General features: G+C 42.6%; 1 protein-coding gene across 1 annotated transcript in view; it reads left to right on the forward strand.

Annotated features, from left to right (window-relative positions):
- Positions 1–14685, forward strand: part of rnf216 (ring finger protein 216) — a 263325-nt gene that overhangs the window by 69529 nt on the left and 179111 nt on the right. The window contains exons 6-12 of the mRNA XM_038820989.1: positions 18–108; positions 482–646; positions 4034–4148; positions 5032–5171; positions 9209–9259; positions 11232–11369; positions 12596–12744. Of these exons, the coding sequence (XP_038676917.1) occupies positions 18–108; positions 482–646; positions 4034–4148; positions 5032–5171; positions 9209–9259; positions 11232–11369; positions 12596–12744 (849 nt within the window). The remainder of the gene's footprint in view (positions 1–17; positions 109–481; positions 647–4033; positions 4149–5031; positions 5172–9208; positions 9260–11231; positions 11370–12595; positions 12745–14685) is intronic.

The raw sequence follows: 14685 nt of genomic DNA on the forward strand, positions 1-14685 counted from the left end.
TCTGCCCTTGTTTTCAGCTTGTGCAACCACCTCCTGGAAAATCCTGATTATCCGAAGAAAAATTTAATTTTCACACACAGCAGCAGTTTGCTTGAAAGTAATGAAGAGGTAACTTGGTTTATTCTTGCCATTCCATATGGAATATTCTTTTATTGTAAATGCTTGAGGGAAATTGTGTTTAACTTGTGCACTACAGCAAGTTTATCTCCTGCCACGGTATCGAGGAATTTGACAGAGTGCCTAGCCTAAGCTGTTCTGATTATGGATAGCAGGGAGAGAACGTATCAGGTTAAGGGAAGCTATTGCAGTTTAGAATTGCATACCACTATGAATGGTTTTGAGTGGCGAGGAAGAAAGTAATTCCAAAATTCAAAATATCATTAGTGTGTTTGTGCAAGTTTTCCTTGAGGTACAAGATACTTTTCTGAACAATTATTGTGCACTAATGAATTTGTGCATGTGTATGTTTTCTATTGAACAGAAACCCAAACTGGATTTTTTTGACTTTTCAAAGCTTGCTCCTGTAAACCAGCAATGTTTTCTTCACGCTTCTGACCTCCTCATGGCAGATTTCAAAATGTTAAACAGTCAAGACATCAAATGGGCTTTACACGAGCTCAAGGGACACTATGCAATCACCCGCAAGGTTTGTACTGCTAGGTGCTTTTTCCTGGTTTTTATTTTCTCCTTTTCAGTTTATTTATTTTATTTGTTGATTATTTCTTCAATACAATTGCAAGTAAAAGATCAACTCCTGACGTTCAGATGGCAGCATTACAGATACGCAAACACTTATAATTTACACCGTCGTGTCCTGCAATTTACCTGGTCCGATATCAATGTGTGAAGCAGATGAAGTTAGGTTGTAGGGGGATGTGGAAAGTTGGTGCTAAATATTCTACAGACAATGATCAGAAATGATGACGTTAGGTATGCAGATTGGAGGTTCAGGATAACAACATGTTGAAGTTGATTTTATCTGCCAAATTGGTTTATTTAATGCATGAGGAAATTACATAGCAGAAAAATGATTCCTGTTTTATTAACTTTTTAAGTTTCATGGTGTACAAGTTACTCCTGCACATGGGGTGCGATTCTCCCGACGCTGGAGTGAAACCCGGAGGCTGCTCCTCTCCCCTATTCTCCTCTCTCTCTCTCTCTCTCTCTCTCTCTCTCTCTCTCTCTCTCTCTCTCTCTCTCTCTCTCTCTCTCTCCTCTCTCTCTCTCTCTCTCTCTCTCTCTTCCTCTCCCCCCCCCCCCCCCCCCCCCCCCCCCCCAGGGGGCTAGGAGAGGCGGCGCGTGAATCCCGAGCGCCCGGCCTTGACGCTTGCATCAAAGCGGCGCGCCGGGAATGCCGCGACTGGCGGCGCCGAAGTAACGTCAGCCGCACATGCGCAGGTTGGCCGGCTCCAAACTGCGCATGCGCGGTTGCCGTCTTCCCCTCCGCTGCCCCGCAAGACATGGCGGCTTGATCTTGCGGGGCGGCGGAGGGAAAAGAGTGCGTCGTTTACAGACGCTGGTCGGTGGGCCAGACATCTGCTGAGCACGATGGTGCTCGATCTCTCTTCCCCCCCCCCCCCCCCCCCCCCAGGCCCCACACTCACCTGTCGCCCGCTGTTCACGCCGGCAGCAACCAGGTGTGGTTGGCGCCGGCGTGAACCGGTCGGATTCGGCAGGCTGCTCGGCCCATGCGGGCCGGAGAATCGCCGGTCGCCGTGAGAAACGGCGAGCGGCGATTCTCCGAGCGGCCTGTCGGAAAACTCGACACAGCATTTTCGGGGGGTGGGTGGGAGAATCGCGGGGGGTGCCAGGGCGGCGTGGAGTGATTCGCCCAGCCCTCCCGCGATTCTCCTACAAGACATATGAAAACGGAGTGGACTACCCATTTCCACTCTTGTTAGTTGGGTGTTGCCCTACAATCGCCTAAAACAGATGAAATAATGGCAGACAAAAGACCATGAAGAATTAATTTTGATGCATGCCACTAGGACTTTTGGCTGGTTAGTCTTAAAACTGAGCTTCTGTTATGGCCATGTGCTAATCCAGTTAGTAGATGGGCCTTGCACACCGGGAAGGTTTCAGGGACAACATCTCTAGATCTCTACTCTGTGAGTGTTGATCCCAGCTGGGTCGACATAGAAGAAGTACGATCGTTTTCATTGTCTTGGGCTGGGTTAAGAAAACATTGGGCTTTCCTGCTCTTTATTATTATCCAGTGGTCTGTGCCGGAAAAACATCTGCACCACTGGCAACCATGTCTTCAGCGGCCTATGATGTAAGCATGTAAATCCCTTCCTTGACCTCGCTGCCTCTCTACTTCTCTCCTTTCAGCCACTTCTTAAAATCTACTTCTTCAATTTTTTTGTTCACCTGTCATCATGTATGTTTATCTGGCTCAATATCAATTTTTGTTCACTGGCTCTTATGAAATACCTTAAGACATTTTATTACATGAAGGCACGATGGATGTACAAATTGTTAACACTTGGAGAGCAAGCAATGAAATTATTGAGTGAGGAAAAATGCAATGTTTTGCAACATCAAACGGTTGCAGCACTCCATTCTTGTTGCTAGATATTGATTGTGTCCTTTAATCTCTCAATAGTACAATCTAGTGGCTGAAGTGAAGACTGAATTGTAAAAGGGGCAGCACGGTGACGCAGTGGTAGGCACTGCTGCCTCACAGTGCCGAGGATCCCGGATCAATCCGACCCTGGGTCACTGTTCGTGTGGAGTTTGCACATTCTCCCCGTGTCTGCATGGGTCTCACCCCCACAACCCAAAAAGCTGTGCAGGTTAGGTGGAATAGCCACCCTAAATTGCACCTTAATTGTGGAAAAAAAGAATTGGCTACTCTAAATTTATTTTAAAAAAGACAACTGTGAAAGAAGAGTAAGTGTCAGTAGTGTTGGACTCGAAATTTGTTCCCTAACTTGTTCTAGCCTCTCTAAAATGATGGAAGCGGTATGTTTGCACCTTGAGTTCACTGTAGCTGGGAAGATAATTAATGTGACAGTATGTTCTTGGTTCTTAACCTGGGATCCTTCTGTCAGTTGATTTACACAAGTAATACTGTTAATGCCTACACGAAAGCAAGCAGAGGTCACTCGAACAAAATGATTGACATGCCACAGCCTTCCAGTTTCACATAATGCATTAATCTCTGTGAATGTAACTTTGTTTTTTTTAAAGTTTTTACTTTCATTTGAATAGACCACAAAACTAATGGTTGTTGCTCCCAACAATACTTTTGGTGATTGGCAACAAGATAAATGCTACTATTTGTAATTTGAGGAGCACAGTAAGTAAACTTAGTTTTAATATTTTGAAGGCATTCATGCAGAAACAGCAATAGCCATGGCAGGGTCAAAGCCTCGTATGAATTCCTTCCATTTAGAAAATGAAATTGCACTTAACTAGTTAACCATTGTGTGGGGGTGGCGCAGTGGTTAGCACTGCTCCCTCACGACACCAAGGTCCCAAATTTGATCCCGACCCTGGGTCACTGTACGTGTGGAATTTGCACGTTCTCCCTGTGTTTCCGTGGGTTTCCTCCGGGTGCTGTGGTTTCCTCCCACCGTCCAAAGATGTGCAGGATATGTGGATTGGCCATGCTAAATTGCCCCTTAGTGTCCAAAAAAAGGTTAGATGGGGTTACTGGGTTACGGGGATCGGGTGGAGGCATGGGCTTAAGTGGGGTGCTCTTTCCAAGGGCTGGTGCAGACTCGATGGGCTGAATGGCTTCCTTCTGTACTACAAATTTGATTAAATCTATTTTTTGAAACCCAAAGATGTGCAGGGTAGGTGGATTAGCCACGCTAAATTGCCCCTTAATTGGAAAAAATTATTGGATACTCTAAATTTATTTTTAAAAACCATGGCGTAAGGAGCTTCAGGGTGTCTGCTTTTCCATTTTAATTTGTTTATTAACTTTTTAATTTACAAATGACAAATCTGAAGACCAACTGTTTTTGTTCTATGTCCTGTATACTGTGACTGCTGTTTTATTGTGTTCCTGCTGCTTGTTTTGTAGGCCTTATCAGATGCAATTAAGCAGTGGCAGGAGAACTCGCCACAATCCAGTCAGAAAAAGAGCAGACGAAAAGAAATGAGCTCATCTAATTCAATAAGTTTCAAATTTGAACAAGGTATGGAATGAAAGCTGTTACTGTCTGGAACACCCATGCTATAGGTCCTGACAGTTTGGATTAATGTTCCTTGAAATAGTAACATCTAATTTCGCCATAATTTTTAAGTGCTCGTTGTCACATTTAAGTGAATGGGATAGGCTCCAATTCCATTTGTAGTTCCTTTGAGTAATTCGGAAAAACAATCTGTCTCTCCTTGCTGCAAGCATGCCAAGTATTGTGGATGGGTGTTAATATGCACCATGTATTACACAGAATATTCTGAATGTGTTGCATGTTTATGTATATTAAAGCATTCACATCTCCCAGTACATTTGCAAAAAATAATAATATTCACATATAGCCTGTTCTTAAGGTTGCTCAGAATGGAACGTTGGCAGTGACATTGAAAAGCTTGAATAACCACAGATTATTTACATCTTTTCTCTTCCTTGCGGGGTTTGTCATAATGACTCTTGTGTTGAAAAACCAAGGTAACACTTTGGATGAAGCTGCTCAGCAGTCTGGGTGAAGCTGCCTGCTAACATATGGAAATGTGTTCTTTTATTGTGCTTGGCAACCTTCGTGCTGCTGTGGACTTTGTTTTAATCCCACTCATTGGAAACAGTTTAAATTCTTCCAAGAACACTATTATAATGTAACCCAGATAGTGTTGCCGTAATATCTCTGATTACGCCATGAGATTGTACCACCACTGAGTTAAGTGTTTCAGTATGATCTTCAACATTTGCTTTGTATGCCTCATTGACTTGAAACCATTTAAATGTAAAATTTTGCCTGTCTGAAAGAAATAGAACCAAAAATATGTCCTCTTCATTTTTGCACTGCTGGAGGTTTAAACTTGGGAGCTTCTTACTCTAGCTGTGTATTGCATTTTTCTCAGGTGCCTTTAAAATAGAGAGACAGATGCGCTTTCTGGAAAACAAAAGACGACACTGGAGATCGTATGACCAGGATGGCCTTCATCCACTAGTACGACAAGAACTGGAGTTCTTCCATCAGAAGATGAAAGAGATGGAAGAGGTGAATGACATGTTTAGAAGGAAAATGTGAGCTTGGGAGATTATACCAATGGAAATTCCCAGGCCCTGAAGGTTTATCTCAAATGATCAGATTTAAATATTTTGTGGGCGGAATTCTGTTTCCTTCAGTGTCTTCTACCTAGATGAAAGGCTTTGGCCTTCCTTTTGTTGTTGGTGATGAGAGGAAAATTTCTGATCATCTCAGATGAACAAGATGCTTCACCTGGATACAAGATGTTCAGGAAAGATTAAGGAGGATAAATAGGCCAGTACTGAATAAGGAGAATGTTGCAGTACCGGAGAGAGTGGATTAGTGTTGAGAAACAATGGAGGTGTTATCACACTGAGTATGTGCTTTACGCTACCAACTAGTACACAGAAGTCTAGAAGAGCAAATTTGTTGGGAATTTGCAGAGATGTGCAGGAACAATGCAGTAGTGATAATGTGGTTTTTAGTTATGTTAATATAGACTGGGATGGTAATAGTGTGAAAAACTGAGAGGTACACGAGTTTCTGAACAGGCTTCAGGAGAATTTTCTCAACCAATATATTTCCAGCCCACTGAGGAGGCATTGCTGGACCTCGTTCTAGACGGCACAGTGGTTCGCACTGCTGCCTTACAGCGCCAGGGACCCGGTTTCAATTCCGGCCGTGGGTGGAGTTTGCACTTTCTACCCGTGTCTGCGTGGGTTTCCTCCCACAGTCCAAAGCTGTGTAGATTAGGTGGATTAGCCATGATAAAAGTGCCCTTTAGTGTTCAAAGGCGTGCGAGGTACGGGGATATGGTTGGTGGGTGGTCTTCGAGTACTCTTTCAGAGGGTCAGTGCAGACTAAATGGGGCGAATGGCTACATTTTGCATTGCAGGGATTCTATGGTTCTATGGAAGATGAGGTGGTTCAGGTATCAGTCGGAACATGTACAGTGATCTTGGTATCATAAGGTTTAGATGAACTTTGGAAAGGCATAGGAAACAATCCAGAATAAAAATAGTTAATTGGGGGAGGGCCAATTTCAGTGGGTAAAGTGGAATTGAATATTGGCGGGCAAAACTGCGATGGAGAAATGGGCTGCCTTTAAAGTGCAGGTTCGGGTACCATTGTTGTACATTCCCAGGAGGGGAACATTGGGGTTGGGCGGCACACTTCCACAGTGGATAGCACTGTTGCTTCACAGCTCCAGGCTCTCAGGTTCGATTCCCAGCTTGGGAAATTACCACGTCCTGTCTGTGTGGAGTCTGCACGTTCTCCCTGTGCCTGCGTGGGTTTTCTCCGAGTGCTCCGGTTTCCTCCCACAAGTCCCAAAAGACATGCTATTTAGGTAATTTGAACATTCTGAATTCTCCCTCTGTACTGAACAGGCGCCGGAATGTGGCGACCAGGGGATTTTCACAGTAACTTCATTGCAGTGTTAATGTATGCCTACTTGTGGCAATAAAGATTATTATAGGATGAAGAAAGACCGAGCTCCCAGGATGACGAATGAGATAGATAGTGAGATGAAACATAAAAAATATACTTATGAAGGGTATCAGGTTATTAATACAAGTGAGAATCAGGCTAAATATAGAACGTTCTGAGAGGGAATGAAAAATCAACGAAAAACGAGTGGCAGATAACAAGCTAAAGTCTTTTACAGGCATTTAAATAGTAAAAGGATAGTAAAGAGGAAATAGGCTAATTAGGGACCAAAAAGAGGAGCTACACATGAAGACAGAAGGCATGGCGTACATCCTAAATCATCACTTTGCATCTGCCTTCACCAGGGACGAAGATGCTGCCTGAGTCACAGTGAAAAGGGATGTAGTTGAGACACTGGATCAGCTAAGAATTATGAGAAAGAAATAGGCTGTGCATAAAATGATGTGGCACCAGGATTGATAGAATGCATGCAAAGGAAGTTTAAAAAGTTGTAAGGGTAAACCCAGCAACGACAGGCGAGTCAGTTTAATCTTGGTGGGAAAGCTTTTAGAAACAATAATCTCGGTCAACGTTAACAGTCAGTTATACGAGCCTAGATTAATTAAGGAAAACCAGCACAGATTGTTGGAGGCAAATTGTGTTTAATCGCCTTGATGATTTTTTTATTGCAGCAAGGGTTGTTTAGTAAAGTGTCACAGAATAGGTGTGACAGCAATGTTAAAGACCATGGAATAAAATGGCAACATGAATACAAAATTGGTCAAGTGACAGGAAGTGGTGAATAGTTGTGTTTTGGACTATAGGCACCGTGTACATAATTAGCCTCAACTGGAGTATTGTGTCCAGTTATAGGTACTGGGCTTCGGGGATGGTGCAGAGCAGATTTATGAGAATGCTTCATGGGGTGAGGGACTTCAGTTACATAGATAGGTTGGAGAAAGTAAGGCCTTGGAGGAGAGACGGTTGAGAGAAGGAAGATGTGACAGTGATCCAGGCAGAGCTGGTACAGAAAAATTGTTCCCATAGGTGCAAAGATCGAGACACAGGTTTAATGTGAATGGCAGAAGAAACAAAGGTGGCAAGAGGAAAAGCTTCCTTGCACAAGTTGTTGCAATCTAGAATATATTGCATGAGAATGCAGGGAGACAGATTTAATTGTGCCTTTAAAAGGGAAATTGTTTAATTATCTGAATAGAAACGTTTTGCTTGGCGACAGGGAAGGAAGGAGGTGGGGCTAGCTGAGCTGGCATGAACTTGATGGGTTGACATCGACTGCTTAAATGCTAACAGCATTCCATCTTCTTTTTTTGTGGAAAAGCTTCCATGTGAAATATATGTCCTTTGTGCTAGCACAGTTTTGCTTAAACCATATTTCTGACTTAAACTTAATCTTTCATAATTCAGTTTGTAGTTACATTCTTACACATTTTTCAGTTTCCATTTCTTACTTTAAAATGGTGCTGCCTCATCCAGACCACAATGGTGCCAAGTAAAATCAGTATTAATCGGTTGGGGTTGTGGAGCTCGATTGAAGTTTAGGTGAGAATAGATGGGCTTGGCTCTGATGCCTTTCTTGCTCCATTGTCCTTCATTTCTTTTTTGTGGCTTGCACCCCCCCCCCCCCCCCCCCCCCCCCCCCCCCCCCCTCCTCCCGTCCCACTTCCAATTCTATATCTCATTTCACATCCTCCCCCATTTTATTCTCTTTCTCATGTTTTGCTTTCTGTTGTGTACCTTGGCCCATATTTTAAATATATATTTTCGGGAATCTCTTGTGACATTTTACACAGTGAGTCAGAGGTTACATGTTGCCTGAGGAGGGTGAACAGAATTGGATGTGAAAGTGAAAGATGATTTGGAAATAAATCTTCTGAACCTTACATTGAATTTAAATAACAACATACGGTCCTTCCATAACCTCCAACAAGCTTGAGTAAACGTGATACTTTGAGTCATAAGGGTAAAGAAACCAATTGGTGTCTTTAGAGGCTTTTCACAGTAACTTCATTGCAGTGTGAATATAAGCCTACTTGTGACAATAAAGATCATTATTATTTAGAACAAATAGAATATAAAATGTCCATTTGAAATGCATCGTTCAGTAACCAACTCTTGAATTTGTGAGGAGCCAATAATTTTAAAACCGAACACTAGAGAGAAAATTAAAGGGAAACTATATTTAATCTGCTTGCTCCCTGACGCCTGAACCAGTTCAGCTGCCGAGTAACTGAGTCAGAGTCTGGATTTACCTATTCCTGCTGAATGTGTTGATCTTCATCTGGGCTGGGTGTGGCTGCTACAGTGAGCCTCAATATCTCAAGTTTAGGAAAGGGCTGGGAACTGAGTTCCAGATTACTATCTGCCGACTTCCACTGCAGCTACCCATATGACAGGATTTGCTGTGATATGCTGCTCCTGTAATTGACTGTCCAACTTTACATATGAATAAATTGTTCAGATGCTGGAGGGTATTTGGTATCTATGCCACCATACCTCAAAATGGAACCTTGAATGGAGATCGTCAAGTGGTGGAAGAACAACACGCAAAGAGAATTAAAAGGTTGGCTGGTTCGTAATTCACTCTTGGAGTCATACTTATAATTCTTTTTCTGTTGCAGTATGCAGATTTTCAATTTGCTATGCAAATGAATGAAGAACAATATCAAAAGGTAAGCACAGCACTTCAAACTCAGCACATTACTTCGTAATTTCCAATTTTGGTGTAGCACCCAACTTCATAAATCGTCTATACGTTACCTTGTTTTCTTTCAAAATTGGCCTTGCTGAGAACAATCTAAATGTTCCATCTCTGCATCTTAAAGCACATGCATCTCCTCAGCTGTCAGATTTTTAACAGATGTGAATTGTTCTGCCATTGGATTCTAGTTGAAAGTAGGCATGTTAAGAACCATTCGAGCATAGGATTGTATCTTGAAATCCTGTAATTAAATGTTAGCATGTTAAATTTTAGCCTATTATTCCTTCTCGTCTGTAAATTCTGTTCTTCCCCTTCTAATAATAATAATTGTTCGGACCAAAATGTTAAGCTGTCTTTTGTCTTTCCAGATGCGGATGGAGCTTCTGTCATTTGAGGCCCTTTTTTTTTTGTTTCAAATTTTTGCACCTTGTAGATTTTTAATTTCACGTTAAAATAATATTTACCTTTACCGTGAAAAGCTTTCTGAATGGTATGCATAATATGTCTGGTTGATCAATTATATTGCATGCATGTTTGAATTATGCCACCTGATTTCATTGGGAAAATGTGAAATCAAGTATTTGTAATATAAATTTAAGGATCCAGAAATTGGATTGCATAGAAACCAGTTTTTTCATGTGCCAAGTGGGACACCTAAGACTCCAAATTGGTGGGCAGAAAGCACTTGTGCATGATCCACAAATACTCCAAATTAGCCCCCTCCTCAACCCCTCCAAGTCATCATTTCCCACCGCAACCATTATGTACTTGTGTGTTGCTGTGCTGGCCATGGAGAAATTTTAAAATATTTTCCATTCCTCCTACAGCACTGTCTTCATTGTGTTGAGGCCCAAAGCTTAAACTTTCTATATACATATGGATGTTCCAGAATTTCTAGGGTGGCACGGTGGTGCAGTGGTTAGCACTGCTGCCTCACAACACCGAGGACCTGGGTTTGATCCTGGCCCTCACTGTCTGTGTGGAGTTTGCACATTCTCCCCGTGGCAGCGTGGGTCTCACCCCCACAATCCAAAAATATGCATGGTAGGTGGATTGGCCATGCCAAGTTGCCCCTTATTGGGGAAAAAACAAATTGGGTACTTTAGATTTGTTTTTAAAAAACAAATAAAAATAGATGTTACAGAATTTCCAGCCCGAGGCACTTAAAAACATATTTTTAAAAATCAGTGTTCCTTGTAACTCAATTCTTTGAGGTGCAGATATTGAAATATTATCCTTTGAGGAAAGCTACAATTTGGCAGCTTTTCTGTTCTGAGCTGATACTCAGAATTATCCTACTGTCACCTTTGCCAATTATCGCTTTAATGGTGCAGATAGCTCTGCACTCCTTACTTAAATCACCAGCATCAATAGATAAAGCAGCCTCTTCAAAACAAAATTGTATGCGTTTTATTGCTTCACTATTTTTCTACTTAAATCAAGGTCACACTACTCCATTTTAATATCCAAATTCAAACTGATTGTTGTAATTCTATCTCATTCAAACATGCCTGCTTTTAGCTCAATCTTTACAACTTCCGAGGAGCCCATGGAGATTCTAAACTCGATGAAAGTGCTTTGGTAATTTTGTCCATGGAGGCCATGGAGATTGGGTACATTGATAGAACTGTGCCGTGGGTATGATTAACGGCAAACCAGAGTGATTGATGTAATCAGTGCAAAGAGAGCAAATCGGACAAAGCATTGTTTTGTTTAATTGACATTCTTTGTCACTGCCTTCTATTTAGAATTCGAGATGGTTTGAATATAAATGGCAAGAAGTTTCAAAATATGCTTAGAAAATCCACCGGCACTGCTCTGTTCCAGATGCTTAATTCAAATTACTTGGACTTGTTTAACAATACAAACAAAATGTCAAATTGTCAAAAGAATACTGTTTATTCAAAATTATCTGCAATAAATTCAACTCTTGCTGCTTACAGGATGGACAGCTGATTGAATGTGGCTGTTGTTATGGAGAATTTGCCTTTGAGGAGTTGACACAATGTAGTGATGGTCACCTCTTCTGTAAAGAATGCCTCGTGAGATATGCACAAGAGGCTGTGTTCGGAGCTGGCAAGGTAAAGACTCAATTTAAAAGAAATGCCCTTTGAAAAGGCCAGAGATGTATGTTCCTAAGACCGAAGTGTACACCTGGAGTAAAAAGAGCTTAATCACTGTAATATTATACATTTTGGTGACATTACCTGATTCCAGCTGTTTCATTGTACAAACTGTCCCAGGTTTTGTTGTTAATTGCATAACAGGTACAAGCAATTATGCTATCTGTTGATGTATTCTGTGCGAAACAATTCCTCACCATTGTACTGCATTTGTATGATGAACAATTGAAGTACGGTATATATTACAGAAAGCCAAATTGTGGGCTAATTATCTTTTTAATTAAGGATGTGATCCTATGCCACAACAATTAACACCACCTCTGTTTTGACAATAAAGGAACGTGGCTTGTATGGGTATTATGTAAGCATAGTACATTGAAAACTGAGAGAAGCACAAGGGCAAATTAATGATTGCAACGATGAACAGATTAAAAATGACAAAGTATTTGTAAGGCTAGAATGCAATAGAAGGGGTGCTAAAGTTCATCTTCCTCCCCACTCCCCTGGTTTGAGGAAGGAAAAGACAACAAGCTAATACTCCTGATCACTAACCAACAATCACTGTTTAAATGTTTGGCTAGTCGAGAATTTGGGTGAGCAAAGGGAATGTTGCAAGTGCCAATTGGTATTTACTATCCAGACACAAACATGAACAACAGCCAGTTGGTTGAGATACTAGAATTTGGCCCATGGTAGTGTACGCCAGTGCTGACTGGATAGAAGCAGAGAAATTCCACACAAAGTGGTGGTATTGATGAAACAGTATGAGTCCATCAGGATAGTTTCCTTACATGGAGCGCCAAGACCAAGCCAGGTTATGAATCTGAGATGGAGTGTGATGTTAAGAATGAGCGATGAAGTCAGGCAGAATATTTTTGAGGGATAACGGAGAAGTGAGAATAGATGGAGAGAAAAGATTGCTGAATTGGGATCTAAGCAGTGAATAGTCTTCTGGATTGTGGTATTTGGTGGCATTCTAGGTAGCACAAGGTTCACATGAGGAATGAAGATAACATTATTATAATTTATGATCTTTTGCAACTCGATTCTGTATCTAATTGGTGTTGACAAGTAAATGCAAATTTTCATAACCAAAAATGGTTGGTGTTGAACATATGGTAGCCGAACAATGAACTTAGATGTGTTTTACAATGTCATTGTGTCTGGTTTTCCTTTGTTTACAGTCCCAGTTGAGCTGTATGGATAGTTGCTGTAGCTGCACATTCCTCAATGGTGAACTGGAAAAGGTATTGCCAGAGAACATACTATGCAAATACTATGAACGTCAAGCAGAGGAGGCGATTGCTACGGCCTGTGCTGATGAACTAGTCCGGTTGGTATCTGAACACATTGTCTTCTACTCTTCAGTAAACATATCTATACCAGTGTTGAACTAGCATCATGCTCATTAGGCACAGTTGCGAGTGGTGTCCTGGAACTAATGACCGTCTGTAACCATACTGAACAGTTTTTATATCTGAAAATGTACCTTACCGGCACAGTGCTAGCTTTCACTTTATTGAAGGCATAAGAAAAAAAGCTGTTCATTTATGTAACACCATTTACGACCTCTATGTCCAACACTGCTTTATCGCAGTGATGTTCTTGTAAAATGTAGCCATTGTTGCAGATTAAGAAACACAGATACCAGTTTGTGCACAGCAAGGTCCCACGAATACCCACGTGATCACGACCAGACAACCTGAATTAAGTGATATTGGTTGATATAAATATTGGCCGGAATATCTAGATTGACTTCCCTGCTCTTCAAATAGAGCTAAGAAAACTCTTGCATCTATCTGGGAGAGCAGATGGGACCGTGGTTTAATGACTCATCTGAAAGAGGAAACCTTTAGCAGTGCAGTACTCCTTCAGCATTGCACTGGAATGCTAGCCTAGATTATGGAATGCTAGTCTCTGGAATGCTGTTTGTAGAACTTCTCTCACAAATTTACTGTCACATTTGCTGACCGTACAATATTGCTTCGCTTTAAATACTGTGTTTGTAAAATGCTTCGGTACATTAAGACACTACAAAGTACAAAATTTACTTTTTCCTCAAGTAGGAGAAGAGTAAGGAGGTTTTGCTATATTTATGTGGAGCTTTGGTGACACCGCTAATGGAGTGGGGTGTACAGTTTTGGTCTCCACTCCTTAAGAAGGATCTGACCTTGACCCCTGAGAAATTTACTCAAGATTGTGGATCCTGGGAATTCTCTATCTCTGAGAACTATGGATGCTCATTTGTTGAGTTTACTGTAGACTTGGATCAATGGATTTCTGGACACTTAAGATAATCAAGGAATATGGGGATACGGTGTACAAGTGGAGTTGAAGCAGAAGATCAGCCATGATCTTAATTGAATGTTAAGACAGGCTTGGGGGCCAGAGTGCTGAGGGGGTTTATGGACCAGATGGGAGGGGTGGAGCCCTGGAGGTTTGGGAGGCCGAGAGCGCGGGAGTATTCCTTTTTCTCCCATGTCCATAGGGTCTATTCCCGAATAGATTTTTTTCATCCTGAGCAGGGGATTGATCCCGAAGGTGCAGGATGCAGAGTATTCGGCCATAGCGATCTCAGACCATGCTCCGCACTGGGTTGATCTGGAGATGGGGGAGGCGCGGGACCAGTGCCCGCTGTGGCGCCTGGATGTGGGGCTGCTGGCTGATGAGGAGGTGTGTAGGAGGGTCCGGGGAAGTATTGAGGGGTATCTTGATACCAATGATACGGGGGAGGTCCGGGTGGGGATGGTCTGGGAGGCTCTGAAAGCAGTGATCCGGGGGGAGCTGATCTCCATCCGGGCCCATAGGGAAAGGAGGGAGAGGAAGGAGAGGGAGAGACTGGTGGGGGAGCTCCTGGATGTGGACAGGAGATACGCGGAGGCACCAGAGGAGGGGTTGCTGGGGGAACGGCGCAGTTTGCAGGCCAAATTTGACTTGTTGACCACCAGAAAGGCGGAGACACAGTGGAGGAGGTCGCAGGGCACGGTATATGAGTATGGGGAGAAGGCGAGCAGGATGTTGGCGCATCAGCTCCGCAGGCGAGATGCGGCTAGGGAAATTGGTGGAGTGACGGATAGGGGTGGGAATGTAGTGCAGAAGGGGACAGAAGTAAATGGGGTCTTTAGGGACTTCTACGAGGAACTGTACAGGTCAGAACCTCCGATGGGGAGAGGGGGGATGGAGAGCTTCATGAACAGGCTACGGTTCCCAAGGGTTCAAGAGGAGCTGGTAGAGGGGCTGGGGGCGCCGATAGAGTTGGAGGAGCTAGTCAGGG

Source organism: Scyliorhinus canicula, chromosome 15 (genome assembly GCF_902713615.1).
Source record: "Scyliorhinus canicula chromosome 15, sScyCan1.1, whole genome shotgun sequence".
Taxonomy (NCBI): domain Eukaryota; kingdom Metazoa; phylum Chordata; class Chondrichthyes; order Carcharhiniformes; family Scyliorhinidae; genus Scyliorhinus; species Scyliorhinus canicula.